The 20,381-nt window shown below is 41.7% G+C and overlaps 1 protein-coding gene across 2 annotated transcripts in view; it reads left to right on the plus strand.

The window, feature by feature from the left end:
* Csmd1 (CUB and Sushi multiple domains 1) overlaps positions 1 to 20,381 on the plus strand; it is a 1,511,659-nt gene that overhangs the window by 1,077,456 nt on the left and 413,822 nt on the right. For both annotated transcript variants that reach the window (XM_087901170.1, XM_087901171.1), the window contains exons 9-10: positions 4,044 to 4,168; positions 16,772 to 16,893. In XM_087901170.1, the coding sequence (XP_087757296.1) occupies positions 4,044 to 4,168; positions 16,772 to 16,893 (247 nt within the window). The remainder of the gene's footprint in view (positions 1 to 4,043; positions 4,169 to 16,771; positions 16,894 to 20,381) is intronic.

The following is a 20,381-nucleotide window of genomic DNA, read 5'->3' on the forward strand; positions in this document are numbered from 1 at the left end:
TACTTTTTTTGTCTGTTTTCCAACTGTTTAGATGTAACTAGAACTGATTAGTAGTTGTTACCTTGGATACAGGCCAGTTCTGAGTCACGCCACTTTCTTTGTTACACTGATACACATGTCTTTACTGAGTATCATGATCCTTATTCATAGTTCTTGTATTCTGTCACCTGTTCCTAATAATATCTTAGTCAAGCAAGGCCTCACTGTTAGACACCATCTCTGGCAACATTGCCTCAAAATTTGAACAGACATACTATCCTGCCACAAATGAGGCTAATAAATTGCAGTGTCAAAACTAATAGATGTAAATTGTATAGCCTATGGTACACAATGTATTTTGAAATGTGTATGCATTGGTTGCAGGTGCCAGATTCTAGCTAATCAGCGTGTCTGACATCATATGGTCATAATTTTATGATGCTATTTAAAAGCCAGGTCAGAAATTTTTCATACAATATTATTTTACATATTTTGGGTCTCTGCTCACTATCTACGCATGAGACTCCCTGGGCTCATGTTCCTCCCAATTGGATGTTTTTGTCATATGGACAGTATTTTCAGGAGCTGTCTTACCCCTTCAGTCTCTCTAGATTCTTCTCTGTGCCCATAGGACTTCTAGTCTGTAACTTTGCAAGTAGAAGTAGGTATGTAGTGTGTCTTTCTGTCCCTAAGGAAAGTAGCCTCACAATTTATCCACAGTGTTGCAAGTGATGGAGATCCCTCTAGTTTCTGTAAACAGAGACTATGCATTCATTTCCCAGCTGTTGAGACCCAAATAATCACACAAAACTATATTAATTACAACATTGTTTGGCCAATAGTTCAGGCATTTTCCTAGCTAGCTCTTATATCTTAAATTAACCCATTACCATGTAATCTATGTATCGCCATGAGGCTGTGACCTACCAGTAAGGTTTTTTGGCCTCTTTCTCCTTCATCAGCTACATGGTGTCTCTCTGACTCTTCCTACTCTCTGTATCTCTGTTGTGATTTCCCACCTGGCTTTACTCTGCTAAACCATTGACCCAAATGACTTTATTTATCAACCAATAAAAGCAACACATATACAGAAGGACATCCCACATCAAGTTTTCATCCTGTGTGTGCTCTACACTCTTTGGTCCATATTTAACTGCTGTCATTCACTTGGTTCTATATCTTGCTTGTAATTTCCAAAGTTGAAGACACACACATCACTCTGATGTTAATTTCTACTCCTTTGATCTACATAACCAGCTTGGATACTAGGGCATATGATAGTTCTTTCTTAAAGCCCTGAAGACCTCCCATGTCATTTTCCACAGTGGTTGTGCTAATTTATAGTCTTGCCAGTAGTGCATAAGAGTTCCTTTTATTTCTGCACCCTCACTAAACCTTACTTCTTTTGTCAAATTACAGCTGTGCTATGATATAATTAAACATTTTTATGGTTCTTTAAATATATTTTAATAATTCTTTGAGAATTTATTTAATAATTATGATCATATCCTCCCCTACTTACCCACTAGTTCCTTATCATAAATTTATTATTCCCTTCACTTCTCTACCCCCAAATTTCATATCCCACTGAGTCCTACTTTTTTAAGATTTATTTATTATATATACAGTGCTTTCCCTGAATGTATGACTGAATGTCAGAAGAGGGTATCAGATCTCATTATAGATGGTTGTGAGCTACCGTAAGGTTGCTGGGAGTTGAACTCAGGACCTCTAGAGGAATAACCAGTCCTCTAGCCTCTGAGGCATCTCTCCAGACCCCATATTTCTGATACCTATATATGTTTAGTTTAGAGAAACCCATGAATCCCATGGTTGGCTTACCAGGTGACACACTCTTAAGAAAAGTTGTCTCTCTCTTTGCTAGACTCTATGAACTGTCCTTAGCTCCCAAATTAGGTGTGAGACCTCACGAGCTTTTCCTCTCTCTATGCTGGAATGTTTACTGGCTTCGTCTTGTACAGGCCTTGTACAGACCATGAGTTCATGAGTACAGTTGTCCTATCATGACCAGAATACTGTGTTGTGTTCATGTCTTCCCCGATCCTCAAGATCTTCTGATATTTCCACTTCGTCCTCCATGACTGTCCCTGAATCCTGGGGGGAAGATGAAATAGATGTCTCGTTTGTGACAGAGCATGCCACTGAAATGTATTCCCTTCATTCTGAGCAGTTGCGAGATTCTGCATCAACCAATGTCCACCACACAAGGAAACTTCTCTAATGAGATCTGAGAGCAGCATTGTCTATACAGTGATGCAGTTTGGGGGGAAGTTTGACACCATGTCCATTTTGCAAAGTAACCATAGTAGGTTCACCTCCAGAGCCTGTGAAGTCCCCTATTGGTTGTTCTTTGCTAGATTTACAGTACCAGGTGTGTGTTTCCTCTTGCAGAGCAGGCCTTAACTCCAAGCAGAGAGAAGTTAGTCTCTTTCATAACATAGGTGCCCTTACTTCTCCCTTGGTCCATCCAGGGGCATGTCTGGCCATTCTAACTTCAGTAGTTCAGGGTTGTAGTTCATAATGTTTACTGTTGCTCAAGACTATTGATGAAGCTTCCTGATATGTACAGACCTGAAATCTCTTTGTCCTTTGACAAATATGTGCAGTGTCTTCAACAATATGTTCCTGTTATTTATTTGTTTTGAGAAAAGGTCTCACTATGTAGTTCTGGCTGACTTGATCTCCCTTAGTAGACCAGGCCAGCATGGAACCAATTTGCATAGTAATTTTTAAGAAGCTGAGATTTTCCTTCAAAATGAAAAGTGTTTAGTTTCATTAATCTGAGATATTCCCAGTTGGATTGACTCAACATTAATAACTTTTCAACATTCTCAGGATTATTCCCAGAAAAAATGCCATGCAGGTGGGCACTGATTGATCAGGTAGCTTGAGAAATCCTAATCTCAATTTCCTTTGGGAAGTGTCTCTATTCCACCAGTTGGAAAGGCGGCAAGTTTATTCCTTCCCTTATGTTTTTTGTATCACCAACTCCATGGATCTATGTGGATGCCTGCCATCTCTTCCCCAGAGATTCCTACTTTCAACCATGGCTCCTCAGCATCCATCTGGGTAGAACTGCTTCCTGTAAGAATGGAGTTGTGAGGTAGTAAGACACTTCAGCTGTCCACTCAGGACAGATGGTGGACAGAGAAGAGTCCTATGCTCTCAGGCTGATGCTTGCTGCAAACTACCTCACCCACAACTCATACTGCCTCGTGTATCTGTCAAACTCTCAGCCTGGGGCCATGTCCTGTTGCTGGTTCCAATAATCAGGCTTTCGTTCTTCCAATGCATTTCTGGAGCCAATACTGTCTTCCATTTCACACTAGGCTTGATGTATTGCTGTTCTCTGAAATAAATGTTTCTGTCCCTATAAGGTGGGTTTCCAAAGTGTAATAGCAGAACATTCTAGTGAACATGCTGAGTGTTGACAGTAGGACTCTAAGCCCTTTGCAGAGAAATTTCTTAACTTGGACTCTTTCAGGACTTGCTCTGGTAAAATATTTATTCACAGAAGACAATGTCCAGCTTTGCTTTATTTTTAAGGTGTAAAATTCTCACATGTGCATATTCTTGTGCAAGCCACAGTTGTCCATAATATCACCCTCCCTGAAGGCCGCAGCAATGGCTCAGCGGCTAAGAGTACCTGTTGCCTTCCAGAGGACCCAGGTTCCGTTCTGAGCAACTACACAGCAGCTCACAACGTTCTGTAATTGCAGTTTCAGAGGACCCAACTTTTTCTTCTGAGCGTTAAGGGCGCTGTATGTGAAGTGACCATTAAGGTTGACAAGGTGGCCTCTAGGCATAATCTTAAAAGAGTTTAAGCTTAACCTTGTCTATCTATGAAGCAAGTTCATGGCTTTACTGGGCTTTCTGAGACCTACTCTGAAACCATTGACTACCAACACCCAAAATATAATCTCCTGTGGATTGCTGCATGTGTCCCTTTGTTTATTTAGCCTGGGTAACAATCATAAAAGACACTTTGTTGATGTTTTCCTTCTCTTACTAATTTAGACTGCTTTTTGCTTGGTGCTGTCTAGGGTTGGTGCCAATGTGCAGTTCTCCTGTGAGGACAATTACGTGCTCCAAGGTGCCAAGGCCATCACCTGCCAGAGAGTCACTGAGACCCTTGCAGCATGGAGCGATCACCGACCCATCTGCCGAGGTAAGGTACCCAGTAGGCGGCCAAGACTCTCCCCAGGGTAGGATGTTCTCCTGAACACAGGGTGAAGTTTAAATGGGAAGCAGGGTCTATAACTAGCAAAGGATTTGGTAATGTGTGTGTCTTCATAACAATGTGGGTCAAAAGAGTTTGTTAGAAGGTAATTCCTCTAGGCTACTAAAGTTCCCACTGCAGGACAGCTCTGAGAAAAGCTGGTACTTTGATTTCAAACAAGTACACACAAGCACACACACATGCATATACACAAGCACACATGCGTATACACACATGAGCACATCCATGCACACACAATCACCCACACATGCATACACACACACAAGCACCCACACATGCACATAGGCACACTCCCAGGCACACACAGAGACACTCCCAGGCACACACAAATGTACACACACACCATAAGTTGGAAATTCTCTACACCTGTGCACAGTGGTGTATGTACATAAAAACATGTTGCAAACATTAAAGTCTAACCCTTCAGTGGCATTGACTTTGGATTTGGGGTGTGGATGGAGTGAGTGATAAAAAGAATTTATCAGCATAGTCCCAGATTTACTTAATTTTAACTTTTTCTTATTCTTGTGCATGTGTGAGCTCACAAAACTGGCATGGTACCTATGGACTCTAGGATAGCTTTCAGGACATGGTTGTATCTTTAGAACATCATGGCACTTAGGTCTTCAGTGTGATAACTTCACTGTCAAGTTATCTCACCTGCTCATATGCTTTTACCTTAAACTATACTCTGATATGATTTGCCAAAGAAAATATTCACCATCACCATTGCCAGCTTTCTTCAAGAGATATGTATGAAATTAGACAGAAATAAAATATAAATGTTCCACTTTTATGAGATACATGAATCCTGCCTGAAGTTTGGAAATCACATAAAATCCAACAGAAAATTGACTTACTGTTTTAACGGGGAAAATATTTTAAAATTAAAAGAAAACTAGATTTGGGCTTTATATCTTTTTTTGCATCTATTTCATAATAACCTGTATTAACTCATAGTTTTTAAGAAAAAGTAAAGCATTAACTGGACCAAGGAAAGTTTCCTGTATAATAATATCTTCTCCTTCCAAGTAGACATTTATTTAGTTAGTTTTATGCATGTGTGTGCACAGGTGTGTTCACCCCTACATGCATGTGTGGAGGCCAGAGGTCACTGTCAAATGGCTTTTTTAATTGTTCCCACCTTAATCTTTACAATGGGGTCTCTTAGAGCCCCCTTTCCCCATGACCTGGGATGTATTTGCTTCTGATTACCAATGGTGAGTTCTTGACAAGCCAGACCTGACTTTGACGTGGATGCTGGGAGTCCTTTAGCTTTGTACAAGAAGAACTTTAAACACTGAGACGTCTCCCTGATCCCTGATCCTTATAGTCTTTTAAAGGATTGCTGGATCACATGTATTTTTATTTTACTGTTTTCCCACACGGTCTACAATGCTTGCCAGTCACACCACGAATGTGCAAGGGGCCCTGCCCTTAACACTAGCTTCAGGAAGAAGCCCATCTCACTCTATTTCTAGCGGACTTTGGGGACTTTTTGATCATGGTTTGGAAGAGAACACTCCTCTCAAGGAATTTAGCCCATTGTTTTATTTGGTTTTGTGCTGTGCGTTTCAGTTAGAAACACCTCAGCTGTCTCTGATGCACCCACGGCTTCTGCTGAATTATTCCCTTTAACTGTCGAGATAAGGTTCTTTTCTAACTCGAGCTAGTTTTTAGGGTTGTTTTCTCACAGAAGATGTAGTTTGCTGGCACTTGTCTCAGCAGACAAGAAAGTCTTCAATACTTTTCAGATAATCCCTTCTTGTTATAAAAGGAAAAAAAGTAAAATTAGACTAGTCTTTGTCTATTTTAATGTAAATTTCTAATCAACATCTGTTTTGAGCACAGTTGAAAAGCTATTTAATATTTTAAGTAAATAGAAAGTGCAAACATAAAGTTCCTTCAGATTCAGCTGCACATTGAATTTTCTCTTACATTAATTCCTGTTCGGAAATCCATCTGAACTCTTTAGTGTGCATCTCCTGCATCCAATTAATTCCACTTATTTATGTATTCGATATTTAATTACATAACATTGTCCCAGCTGGCAGAGTGCTGAGATGTTTCTATACGTGGATTTGTGAGTGAGTAACAAGTCGGGGTTAGCACAATGGCTTTCCTTAAAATGCAGCCTCTTCCACCCTCAGCCTCCTCTGTGCCGAGATCACAGGCATGAGAGACCCTGTCATTACCCCCATTACACCACTGAAAACACGCAGCAAAACTTATCATTTACTGTACACACTATCGACAAGAACTTTACTAAGTAAAGCCTAGTGCCTACCGAGCAGCTCCTCCCCTCCCCGCCCTGGCCCCACTCTGCCCTCTGCCCTCTGGAGATGAGGTCAGCTCCTCCCAGACTCCAGGTATGAGCAGAAACACCTAGCCCCTGTGCTTCGGGGCCTAATATATTTCCCTCACCACAATCTCCTTCGGCTCCATCCAGAGAAGTAGCAGAACCCTTCTCTGCCTTGGCATCTGCTGCGAGGACAATCAGAAGTGTAGATAAACATCTGTGGAGCCTCTGGAGAGGGCAAAGCATCCGCTGAGACAATTCCTCGGTCCTGTGCCTTGACCTACTTAGTGGCTGAATTTACAGGTTGGCTTAGCCTGCTTTTTGTGGGATAAAAACTTGTCAATGGGGCCTGTGGTCACACTTCTGCTGTTTTCCTTCTGATGACTCCAGCAGTTTTTCCCAGAAGTGAAGCCTCTCTTTCCTTCGCCCCTTCTCTGATGCGGATATACCGAGTTCCCACCTGGCCTGTGCTCCTCAGCTGGATATCCGAGACTTGAGAGGCTGGAGCCTACTGATCTCAAACCCAGTGATAGTATGGGCTAAAAAAGAAAACCCTGCTTCCCACACGGTCCCCTGTCTCTGAGTTCTGTAGAATCTTTCAAATACTTATTTCTACCAGTTTCAGACCGCTGAGGTTTCCTCCACTTGGCTTATTGAGTTCTTGCTGCCCCCCCCCATTTTAAATCCATCTTCCAGCACCTCAAACCACACAGCAGACTCTGTGTGGCAGAAAATAATGCCCGGAGGACGGGGAGGAGTCTGTGGGTTTAATTTCTGGTACTGGCCTGCAGAGGTGCTGGCTTGGCTACCTATGTCTAATGGCTGAAGGCTGTTTGTTCAGAAAGAACAGTGTCAGCAAACAGGCTGAGCTCCCAGGGACCAGTCACCTATTATCCACAGACAGAAGTCTTTATCTAAGAGAGAGCATTGTTTAACTTCTAGAGAAGACATGTAAACAGTTGTCCAAATAGTGCACCAACCACAGACCAAGGGAATGCCTGAGCCCAAGGCTAGCTGGATGAAGCAGAAGATTGGGCTTTCTTCCAGGAACATGGGTGACTCCTGGAACTACAGTGAACAGAGAGAGACCAACCAGGAGAAGCATCCAGGGTGTTAAATTCAAAACCAGTTCACCCCTTCTCCCAGGTTTGGGCAGATGGGGGTAGCTTCAATGTGATGTAATGTCAGCTGATCTCACCTGTCTAGGGCTGTTCTGGAAAAACTATATCTCTTTGCTTCCCATGACAGATAAAATTCATAGTGCATGCACACACACACGCACACATACACAAACAGACAAACACACTCAGAGTTTGCAAATACTGAACAGCCATATCTAACCAGCAAAATGAAATGGGTGAATTTAGCTTTGTTAATAAATTTTGATTGGACACAGGTACTGAAAATATCATCTACACATCAGTGTAAAGTTTACAATGTATGTTTATATTCTCCATACTTTCCCCGGCACTGTCCCATGGGAATACATGTGTATCGATGGTTCTCAGACCAGCCAAACTGGCCGCATCCAGTGGCTCATGTGTTGGCCAGTGCTGCTTTCCCGCCATGTCTACCTCCCTGATTTCCTTCCCAGCCCCTGGAGAGTCATCATTACCCCGTGGGTGTGGAGAGAAGACATCTAAGTGACTCATGATCCTTTTCCCACCTGGCATCCCCACAGCTCAAAGTACTTTCTTTGATTAAAATCCATAGGTCTTCTAGGCTGTCCATTTTTAAGCGTGGAGATGCCCTCATTCTCTCTGAATTGGCCGTTTACGCGCTCCTGATGGCTGACTCACCGATGGGGAAGAGCTGAAAAGCAGGCTCTTCTCCATCCCTATAAAAGGATGTTGTCCAGTCTCTAACACGTGCTGAAAAAGTGGATGTCGCACTCCTTAATGTTCAAATAGTCCTGAAAATAGATTGTAGACGCTTTTGCCAAGGTATGAGTAAGTTCCCTTCTGGGGTTACAATCTCCTCGGTGCTAACAGTAGGGACATTTGACCAGCTGTGGGCAGTTCCTACAGCAAGGGCAATGTCTCAGGTACATTTGTGACACCATTACAAGAAGTTCATAGCCAGAGAGCAGTCTGGTGGGGATCCTCCCAATTCATCCTTGGATCTTATGCCCGCCCATGGATTAATTACGTCAGGCACACTTCAGTCAGAGAAAGGAATGAGTGCTCTGAGCATTGAGACCAACATCCGAGTATTTAAGGTCATAGGTCAAGCAAAGCCTGGTCCTCATGGTCCCCAGCTCCACGAGGGGGTCTCTAAGTATTAGGTTATTATCCAGCCTTCTCTCCTTGGAGAGTGTGATTGAAGCTGCTGATAACACGCAGTGAGTCAGGAGTGACCCTGTGTCTAGAAGCTGGTGCGGTTTGCCAAAGCTTACATTATCTAATTAGCCTGGAGGCCTGGGGACATTACCTTTCCCTTCAGTTACCAAACAGATGAATGTTGTCACAGCTCAGTAATTACACAAGGGATTCCATATTCCATTTGAAATTATGCATACTTCATTTAGAGATATGAAAACAGCTATTATGATATTTTTTTCCTCAGGGTAAAGCATTACGAGCTGTTTAAAACTGCATAAGCATCCTTAACTGGCAGTAGAAAAATAAGCAAACAGGAAAAGATAAGGCGATGATATCGCTTTATTGAAGGAAGGTGCTCAGGCTGGAGTTTCATCTCTTGGGGCTTCGGGAGGATGGATGTGGAGGGCGTCCTTTCCTGCGGCGCCTTTGCCGGGCAGGCGGAGCTGAGGGCTCCCGGAGCTGAGGGCTCCCGGAGTTGAAAGGGCGCTTAAGAAAAGGGAAGTGTTATTTTCAATTGTAACCCGAGTTACACAAAAGTTAATTGGAGGCAGCCAGGGTCGCAGAACAAAGTTCTTATTACCCCCGGATTCCAGGTGAGGTTAACTAGAATTATCCTTCCCGAATTAACTTGTCACATACCGAGGCTGTTCTGTGTTATCCCCTCTGCCCGTGTTTTATGCCTATGCAGAAGTGACCTTTTAAATGGCAATGAAAAGATTATTTACACCAGAGAGAAGCTTCATGCTATTGGATCACAGGTCTAGCGTCAGCATTAGAATTATTTTTTATGTGGTGGTTATTTGTTCAAGCAGCGATTGTGTCAGAGAATTAAAGAAACACACACCATAACTTCTTTAGGTATATTGAATTAGGAGAAACACCAGTGATTCCAGATTCTTGAGGGCATTGGAGAGAACTCTATTTTTTTTTGGATATTGTTTTGTTTAAGAGTTTTTGGAAGTGATGTGTTCAGAGTTTATGCCACTTGTTTATTCCGGGGACAATTAGTAGAGTTGGTGCTCACCCCATCTGGGAGCCACAGTATATCTGTCTGAGGCTCTTCGCCTAGTTTTCCTCCGCAATGCATCTTGGACCTTTGTCAGATGTCAGTGCATCTGAAATCCCTCTGTATCCAGCCTCTTCCATCACCAGCCCTTCCTGGGAACCTCCTCCCTACTTCCCTCATTTCCTGACAGCGTTGTATATATTTGCTTGGTTTTTTTTTTCTTTTCTCAATTCAGATGAACATTTTTTTCACTTTTATTGCTTCTTCGTGGATTTCACATCATGCGTTCCAGTCTCACTTACCTCCCCATCTTTTTGTATCTGTCCTCGGCTCTTGCCATCCTCCCCACCAAAACCAAACCAAATTCAAAAGAAAAACCAAAGACAGCTTGTTTCTAGATCCATGCAAAGGACTGAGTTAGTTTCCTCCCTCTGCTGCACCCCCATTGTAGGCAGTCAGCAACCATTGGCCACACGTACCATATCATGCCAAAGCCATGTGAGAGCAAAGCCTTGTGTCCTTCAGTTCACACTTTAAATGACTCAGAGGTAAAATAATGGCTCCTGTGGTATTAAACATAGTAGGAGGCTTCATATAAAGCAGCTGAGGATGCAGCATCCAGTAACTGCATGCAGCAGGTCTGGACCCCAGGGGAGAGGGCTAGGGGCCTACAAGGCCTGTGCTCTCGGGCCCTGTTCTCTGTCTCCGTTTCAGCTGGCAATCTAGACACTTCAAAATGGTTTATTATTTTAAAATTTCAAGAAGATTGTTTATTACATATTATATAACATATGTTAATTGTATGTTATATATGTATAATATGTGTGTGTTAAATGCATCATATAGTAGGCAATCTAGTGATTCGTTTCAAGGAGCATCCCATGTTTTTTCTGCTGTTGGGCTAATTAAACTGTATTTGAACAAAATCTTTACTCTTTAGATAATTTGATTAAATTGTTACTATAGAACAGAAAAGATTTTTGTAGGGTCTTAGTAAATAAATGCCTTTTTTTGTTTTATTATATTATATTATATTATATTATTTTATATTATATTATTTTGAAGCATGGTCTCACTCTTGGCCCATATTGACCTCAGACTCATGGCCACTCTCCTACTTTCCACCATGAGTCCTGAAATCTCAAGTGTGAGCTATGAAGCCCAGAAATCCTTTGTTTTCAGTGAGTTTTCATTCTTGTGAGGTGAATGATTTTCCTTTAATACATATTCATAGCTCAGACAGTAAATGTCCAATGCTACCTCTCGAAACAGAGGGCTTAACATAGGAATATAATGTTTGGACTAACCTCCCTCCATCCCTCTCCCTTCTAATTCCTCGCCTATGGTTCCTGCCACTTATCCCTCCTAACTTCATGCACTCCTTTTCTTAAACCTACAAGTCCATAGGTGCATGGATGTAGGAGGACTCACTGGCAATCATGGGGAACCTGAAGAAAACTTACACTCCTGTCCTGAGTAAGCCACCCAATGCCAGTAGCCTCTGAGTTAGGGTGAGATTCATAAGTTGCATTCTCATACATGGTTGGCATCATTTTGTACAGTCTTTTGTCTGCAGTAGCAATGCCCATGAGTTCATGTGAACAGTGACCCTGTTGTGTACAGCAAATAATGTTTCAATATAGATGTCCACGACTTCTGACTCTTACATACTCTCTCTCTACAAGCTCTTACATGATGACCTCTTTGCCTTGGGAAAAGAAAGATATGATAGCCCTAACTCTAACCCTAACCTCAACTCAAACCCTAACCATAGTCTCTTATGTGTTGTGAGCTCACAAATGAGTTATGGGAACGACTTACCTGGCAAGATATGCCCACTGAATGTTATAGGAGTGATCAACCATTTTCTGGTTGGATTAAAGCTGACCCACAAGTCAGAGTTAATGCCTATTACCATGAACTGGTCCAAAGTCTCAGCAGTCTGCATCACAAGACCCACGGGATGAACTCCTACCATTGGACTTAACAGACACCACATTAAACTGTCCCTGATGATCTTTTCTTTATGCCCATAGATCAGTACATCTCTCAGCCCTCACCAGAGAAACTTCTGTTTTTGCAATAGATGCTGATTAATGCAGCGTTCTATAACTGGTCAGTGTGCAGAGAATAAGAGACTGTGGAATCCATTTTTCTTCTAGAACTATTACATTTTTCATACACTGTCTTATAAATTTTTGTTTATTTCGATGCATAGATTATCACTGAAACTTGAATGCTCATGCTGATGGAACTTTCCAGGGCATAACCTCTGTTCCCTGTTCCACATTAGTATACAGTTACTGTCCATGGACGTTTAACATGTAATGGACATCAATCTGAATCAGGTATTATATTGTCCGGTGTTGACACAGACCAGGTCTTTAGAAGAGTGGCAGCAACATTGAACTACAAGGCGTATGAGCACACATCTGTGCATGTTGGTGACAGAAAACACAAAGATCGCTCTCCAAGGTCTTAGACCCTAGTGCATGGCGATCGTGTATGCTGCTTAAAGGCTCCGTGAACTGTTTGAATGCTCGGTTAGCGAAAAAGCAGCTACAAAATTAGAAGTGGCCTTATCTTCGAGGACACAATAGGACGTCCCTGTGTCAGTCAGAAGAGGCCTGTCCAGCTCTCCCAGATCGTAAGAGCTCACCACCCATTCACAGGAAGGAGCGAGAGATGTCAGTGCATGAGTGGAAAGAAGTGTCCACAAGCAGAGCTTCAGACTTCTGGATTTCTGAGTCAGATACCATTGTGCACAAATTCCCAGAGCTTCATCTCGACTCCTGTTCAGGTGCAGCTGGTCAAGTTCCTACCATCCTTCTTCCCACTCCTTTTTCCAGTGGGGCCTCTGCACACTGATCCTGCTCATCTTCAGCGAGGCTTTTCTTGCATTACCATGACTATCCTATCCTCTCTTCTGATTCTCTCTTCTTCCCGGACTGTTGTTCTTCATAAGCACTGGATTTATTTATTTCATCCCCATGGCACTGCAAATGGACACTAGACAGACAGACATGCTAAACAAGGAGTTTGTTGCTGATCTACATGTTTAGTCATTCATTAACTATTTTTTTATTTTTCAGACCGCTCAATAGAAACATAGACACCCTGTAAAAATCAATCCTTAAAAACCAGGGAGATGAGTTCCAGGAAATTCTGAAGCAAATTTTTAGTAATTCAGTTGAAGGGCCTTGCTTCAACACAAGTCGCAGAGGCACGCGGCAGGTAGTGGAGGGCTAGATTCTGTAAACTTCCTGCCAGGTATAGTGGGGTCTAATGATTGGGGGATACTAAGTCATCAGTGAGAATACAGTGAAATAGCTTCTGATACCTTTAAACATGTCTTCTCATTGTTTAAAATACTTGAATATCCCGTAGATATCCTGATTCACAGTTAAGTCCGTGTGTGTGTGTGTGTGATTAATTGTGTGTTTATAATAGCTATTAATTATGAAGTGTAGCAAAGTTGAAACACAATATCAAAGCTTTATAACTTAAGTATTGGTGGTGTCTTTCCTTAAGACATTTTAAGTAATGCTGTCAGTGCCAAAATGCTTCAGATGAATTTTACATTGGAAGTTCATGACCTTTTCTTAAAACATGTTCCTAAAATAGATATATTGCAGTAAAGATTAGCATCTAGGATGGGTCTCTGCTTGCAGACAGCTCTTCTACATGACCTGTGGAACTACTACATGCATAGCCACGGTTTGAACAGTCTCGTACCCTCTATTTTAACACTGATGTTGATTTAGGCAGAAAATATTTGCATTTTAAGTCATTTTTAACATGTCTATGCATGTAGAGTTGACTGATTTTTAGCTAATCATGTCTGTAGTGAGTATTCAACAGCTTCTAAATTGCTGCATGTGGCTATCTCATGCCAAGGACTTCAGCCTGCAGTCTTGGTGCTGAGCATGTGCCATCAAAAAAGAGAAGCCCCAGGCTTACAGCCCAAGAAGACAAAGAAGGTTGTGGAGAAATAATAACCTTGAAAGAACCATGAGTTCTGCAAATGAGTGCCATTTCTTCTAAGAATAGTCACAGATTAAACCGTTTTAATGTGGGTATAGACAAGAGGAGACCGCATATTTCTGCCATGGTGAGTGGTGCCTCCTGAATTCCCTACGAGCTGGTCATTGCACGACAGGAGGCCTTAGAGCTGAGTCTCCTAGAAAAACAACTGGTCTGAATAGTCATTTGGCAATTGGAATGTCATAATGTCAATGGGCAGTGGAAAGAGAGAAAACATGGATCATGAACAGGACAGATGGGTGGCCAGAAGAGCTTTGTGTGAATTTGTCTATACACTGAGAGTCCATGTGTGCTTTCTATATGATGCTGTCTAGGATAACCCACTGGATGGCCATGTATGCTCTCTGTGTGAAGGTGTCTAGAATAATCCACTGGATGGCCATGTATGTTCTTTGTATGAAAGTGTCTCGACTAATCCACTGAGTAGCCATGTGTGGTCTCTATTTGATGGTGTCTAGAATAAGCCACTGAGAAGCCTGGTGTAGTTGGACTTTTTCATTAGGACTTTTGGCTCCCCAATAATGACATGGAGGCATTATTATGAAATCTTGCTCTATAGCTTAGACTTGCCCCACTAACTCATAACTTAATCTATTTCTATTCATCTACACGCTGTCACATGACTCGGGGCTTTTATCTCTCCTCCAGCGTGGCCTCCTCCCATGTGTCTGGCATGTGACTTCTCCTTTCTTCTTCCTGGAGCTCTTTGTCCCCAGAAGTTCCACCTCACCTCTTCCTGTCTAGCCAATGCCATTCAGTCCTTTCTTAAACTAATCACAGTGACATATCTTTACACAGTGGAAAGGAATATTCTACAACATTTCCCCCTTGTTGACTAAATAAAAAGGAAAGGGTTTTAACTCTAACATAATAAAACTATATACAATAAGAACAGCTATCAGGTAAGAATTATATTCATAAGGTCCAGTAAATTTGCATTTGACAAATTTAAAGAAAATAGGCCAATATTAATCCTGTCTTGGTGAGTTCAAAGTTTTGTAGCCAATTTACCTTCCATCATAACTAAGGAAACTGCAAGCAAAACTCTTTAGTCTTCAACTCCAACAGGGACCCCAGAAGGATATAAAATTACCTGCGTAATCAGGGAGTGCAGAGCAAGCAACTTCAAAGCTAAGAACTGATAGAGACATCTGCCTGGACAGTCACCCCAAGTTTTCTTTGCAACATTAGGGCATCCATCTTTGGCCTAAACCTGGTGTGTTCTTGGCATGCCAGGGTCTAAGATAATGAAGTTCTTATCTTTGCATGCACTTTCTCATAAAAGTAGCCCTATTGTTTTTCCCAAGCCCTGTTTAAGTTATTAACATTCTGTCCAGAACCCACACTGATATTAGATTTCCAAGTTTTGGAAAAGTAAAACTTGGAGAAAGAAAAGGGCAATTGAAATACTTCTTTTTTATCACAAAGTATGCCATTTTCATCAGTTTACTGTTCCTAGGCTTCAGTGGCTTTTTCATTTCAGCTTCAAGATGAAGAAAAACACAATGAAGCCTTCCTTTGCTTTGGAGTCATCATTTCTATTTTCTTTAAGGTTTCCATAGCATAATACACTCAAGTCTCTGTCTTCATTGTGCTTTGAGAATTGGCACAGTTCTGTGAAATAGAATCTAAGCCTTGAATGAGACGATGGCATTGCATCCCACTATCCTCATTTGAATGACACAGGGCAAAGCTGAACAGAGATGAAACTGCACATAAGTCCATCCTGTGTGAGGCGTGGCACTGTTCCCAAATGTTGCTCTTCTGAACTCCTTTATGCATCTCACTGGATCGATGGATAGATGTACAGACTCTTCGTGTACCAATGAGCACCTAAGAAATGGGGTTTTGTGTCACAGTGGCATTTGAAATTGGCAGGTTTGATATTAATCTTTCTGTGACATTGTGACCATGAGCGACAATGTCCTTGCAAATGTTCTCTAACAAGATATCCTTACCCACATTGTAAATATCAGGTATGATTCTCAAAGGCTGAGCAAAAGACACTTGCCAACTTTCTATGATGACCTGTTAAGGGTGAACTTTACAGGGACCGGAGAGATGGTTCCATGGTTAAAAGGGACTTGCTACTTACTCTTGTAGAGCATTCAGATTCAGTTTCCACCGTTCACAATGGTTAGTTCACAACTTCCCATATTTCCAGTTTCCAAGGAGTTGATACCCTCTTCTGGGCTTCCCAGACACCGTCTCCCCTGAACGCACATGTCTGTACCCTCACACAGACATACACATACAAATACATTAAAAATAAATCTTTTTAGATTATAGTTTAGGGTTTTGATGGTTCTGTGAAATTTACTTAGGCACACACACACACACACACACACACACACATTTATGTAACAATTAAAGGAAAAGAGTCCATCGATTTAAAAAAGATTGGGAGAGGGAATATGTGGCAGGGTTTGGAGGGAGGAAAGGAAAGAGAAAAATGATGTAATTATCTTTTTTAAGTCATGTTTTTCTCTAATGTTAATAATCTATATTTAAATGCAATTGTGCGCTTATCCATACATAGAACATTAATGTAGATCCAGGTTAGTGTGGGAAGGGGAGAAGGGGGAGGAAAGAGAAAATGTTGCTTATTGTCTTTAATGTGTGGATCCTATGTTAAAGAACACACACATGAAAGTAGAGGAGGTGTGGGGGTATGAAGGGACAAGTGGGGAGCAGAAAGGGGCAAATATGAACAATTATACATGTGTATGAAAATGTCAGGTTGACACCCATTGTTGGATATGCCGCCTAAAAAAAAGAACCTCTTACAAAACATCCCACATGGTGTCCTTTGTATGTTGATGAACTGCTGGGCAAATTCTATTGTTTCCATCTGTTTCTAGCCAGGACATGTGGATCTAACCTGCGTGGGCCGAGTGGTATCATCACCTCCCCTAACTATCCCGTGCAGTATGAAGACAATGCTCACTGTGTATGGGTCATCACGACCACTGATCCAGACAAGGTAAGGCTTCTCTACCCATGTGGATGCTGTCCGCAACTGTTTCTGGTTAGCAGACTGCCTGGCCAATGGCTGACCATGGCTAGCTAGTGACCACGCTCCCTCACCTATCCATAGAGTCTAGGCAGGACTCAGTACTGTGTCTTCTGGCAGGCCAGGATGGGAAGCCATTCCGGACACTGGGTACTCTGTGCTGCTTCATTACTGGGCATGTTTGCCACGTCAGGCCTCGCTGCTCAGTCAACCCTTTCCTTCAGCTTGAGTCTGCTCAGTGCCCTTTGCTAGAAACTCCTCTTCTGGATAGAGTCACAGCATTGACTTTTCAGCACGGTTGTCAAGACAAGGCTGTTATTTTTCCCTCCTCTGAAAGTTAGCAGGTCTCTGCCTTTCCCCAGTGTCCTGTCCATATATTAGGTCAAATAGTTCTCACATCCATGATACTTGAAGCTGTGTGTGGTGTCTGTAAATTTAGCACATGCCCTCTGCAATGCTATGGCTACCTCTTACTCTGCAGGCGAGGGGATGGTACTCACAACTTTCCTATTGACTGTGAAGTGAATTGTCTTCAGTGCACTCTAAGTTCACCAAAATTCAGAACGGACTGCGAGGGTCAAATGCCTTCATATTATTTTCATTAAGAAACTGACAACAAAGTATTCTGACACAGATTTCAAATTATGTGAAATAAACGCTATTAAAGGAACAACTTTCTGACAACATAAATTTACTGAACCTCCTATTGGCAGTTTTTTGAGTGGTCTGGCATTTTGTTTCTGTAATGGCCACCTGCCCATTTCTGCCCTCTCAGCAAACTGGTGCATTGCAGGTCCGAGGACAGCCTCCACACCGAGGCAGGCGTACAGAATTCCTGTGTGACAGAGCATCGTCTGTTCCCAGGGCCTGTCCTTGGCACAGTGGATGTCAGCTCTGTACACAGAAGGCGTGTGGGCTTGAGTAGACTCTGAGCATCTGAGCCTGCACTGTCACAGAGACCATAGGAACATTTTCCTTCGCTGGGGGCTAGGACAAATCATTTGCTATGTGAACCTAGTTTTCATAGAAGCATCATCCACTACAGACTATTAGATATAGAAATGGCAAACACACCCAGCAAGAGTTGACTGAGGGGTAAGCCGTTGGGTGTGCATCATTAAGTGTCTGTCAATCCAAGTTTAGTTAAACTAGTGCTAACATGTATACCACGTTCCTGGTTTACAATTGCTTTCCTTGGTTCCCACATCCAGGCATTTTTGAAACATTCTGTTTTCTCTCTATCAAGCTAAGTCATTTGACCTTGAGAACTTAGGAAAGGATTGAAAGTCAGATGGAAATGTTTGGGGAAGAAATTGAAAACAATTGCGTTTGCCTGCTTTGTGGTATACTAGATGTAGAATTGAATTAATGGCAAATATATATTACCTCTGCTGCCATGCAGTACAAGCAAAAATACATGTTTATGTCCTCTCTAAAGAGATGCCATTGCATCCCAAAGTGTCTTATTGTGACATTTATAAAGCATAAAATGTTTTATTTTTGTAATCAAGGAGGTAGGACAACCTCTTTTCTTAGATTTGATTTTAGCAATAATATAACTGAAGGAAATGGATCAATATAAATCAAATGAATGAGTTAGTTAGTGTCTACGTATTCGCTGTGGTTCAGCAAAAAGAAATATGCAAGATCACACAGAAGTAGTGAGCCCCTCATGGGAAGTGAAGTGGTAACCCCACCCAGCATGCGGTCTTCTTGCACACTGTGGCATGTACATCTCTTGTCTCCTGCCAACTCTATACCTGAGCCTCTTCAGTCATTATGGCTGTTGTCTGTGTCTTCCCCAGTGCTACACCACTGGCTGGAGAGAACTCTTAGTGTCCTTTCCATCTAGACACAGCCTAGTGTTTCTATCGTCTTTCAACTATTCAATGAGTCAACAAATTCAGCATCTTTTCATTAGAAAACCATGAAATAATCTAATCGCAGAAGAACCATATCTATAATGATGATAATTTGCAGAACACCTGTGGTTTTAGCCCGTTTTTCTCACTGCGTCTGGGGCAATGAATGGCCCTATAAGAAAGAGTTGGCTTTGGAAGCCATCAGGATAACAAAAACATGTCAGAGTCTTCCTAAGGGCCTTTCCATGGAGAGAGAAAGTGTGCGTGTACCAGTTGTGTATAGGGTCCATGGAGGCACAGACTGAATGATGCATAATTCTTTCACTGGGGAAGAACAAGAGTGATAAAAAGAAGGGTTCAAAAGTCACTGAAAAATGTGTCCTACAGTTGCCTCGCATGTAGACTCATGAAGATGTAGCTCCAGTTGAGAAGGGTGGGGAGGGGAGGCTAAAGAGGAACAGGTCTTGAGTCTCTTGTTCAGTATTCTCTGTCCTCCAGAGCTTCGCCATACATCTTCCCCAGGTGCCATCAGTGATAGGAGAGAGGACAAATCAAAGATGACATTGAACCTGACTTAGTATTTTATTTACGAGTTTTGCACTGTGCTTATCAGGGAGAATGACCCACAGCTTTCCTTTCTGTGTGTCCTAACTTGATTTTGTCGTCTGTGTGGTACTGGCTCCTGAGAATGAGTTTAGGAGAATTTCTTTCTTTTCTGTGTTATGAAATAGCTAGAAGAACAATTGTGTCAGTTCTTCAAAAGTCTGATAAAATGCAGCAGTTAATTAATACAGTCATGGGCTTTTCTCCCATTGGAGACATTTTAATTACCACTTCAATCTCAGTAGCTACTGTTGATCTGTTTGTGGGCTTGTGTCTTCTGTTTTGATGATAAGTCATGTGTGTCTAGGAACTTACCAATTTCTTCTAATTTTATGGTTCATTGTAATTCAATTTATTAGAATTTTCCTTAATAATTTTCTGAATTTTAGTGCTACCTATTGTAATAGAATCTTTGAATCTCTACCTTATTTACTTGAATATCTTCTTCTATTTGGTTGCGTTGTCAAAAGGCTTGTCAGCTTTCTTTATCTTTGGAAAGAACAACTCTTTGTTCCATTGTCTCAGTGTCATTCTTTGAGTCCAAATTTCCCTTATTTCTGCTTTATTGCTGGTTTGGGATTTGGTTGGTGGTTGTTAGAAGGGAAATTCACTATGATTGAGTTGGCTTCATTAGGGGAATGCATCCTATGCAAATCAATGTGTAAAAGATAAATACAGAAATAGCAGTAAGGGTGGAAGTCGAGATGAGCTCAATAGATGCAGAATTAACCTGTGATGAAGTTCAATATCTCCTTATAATGAAAAATCTTTACAAATTAGGGATTGAATGAATGCAACTTAACACAATAAACGTTTCATAAGACAACCCCTTAGCCTATATTACACTGAGTGCAGGAACTCTTAAGTATTTCCTCAGTAATCAGGAATATAAGAAAGATATCTACTTTCTTCACTTTTACTATATATAGTACTTCTTTCTATGCAAGTATTATATTTAACCTAAGTATGGCAATAAGGTTCAGTAAAAAGGAA

This window comes from Myodes glareolus, chromosome 23 (genome assembly GCF_982192425.1).
Source record: "Myodes glareolus chromosome 23, mMyoGla1.1, whole genome shotgun sequence".
NCBI classification, from domain to species: domain Eukaryota; kingdom Metazoa; phylum Chordata; class Mammalia; order Rodentia; family Cricetidae; genus Myodes; species Myodes glareolus.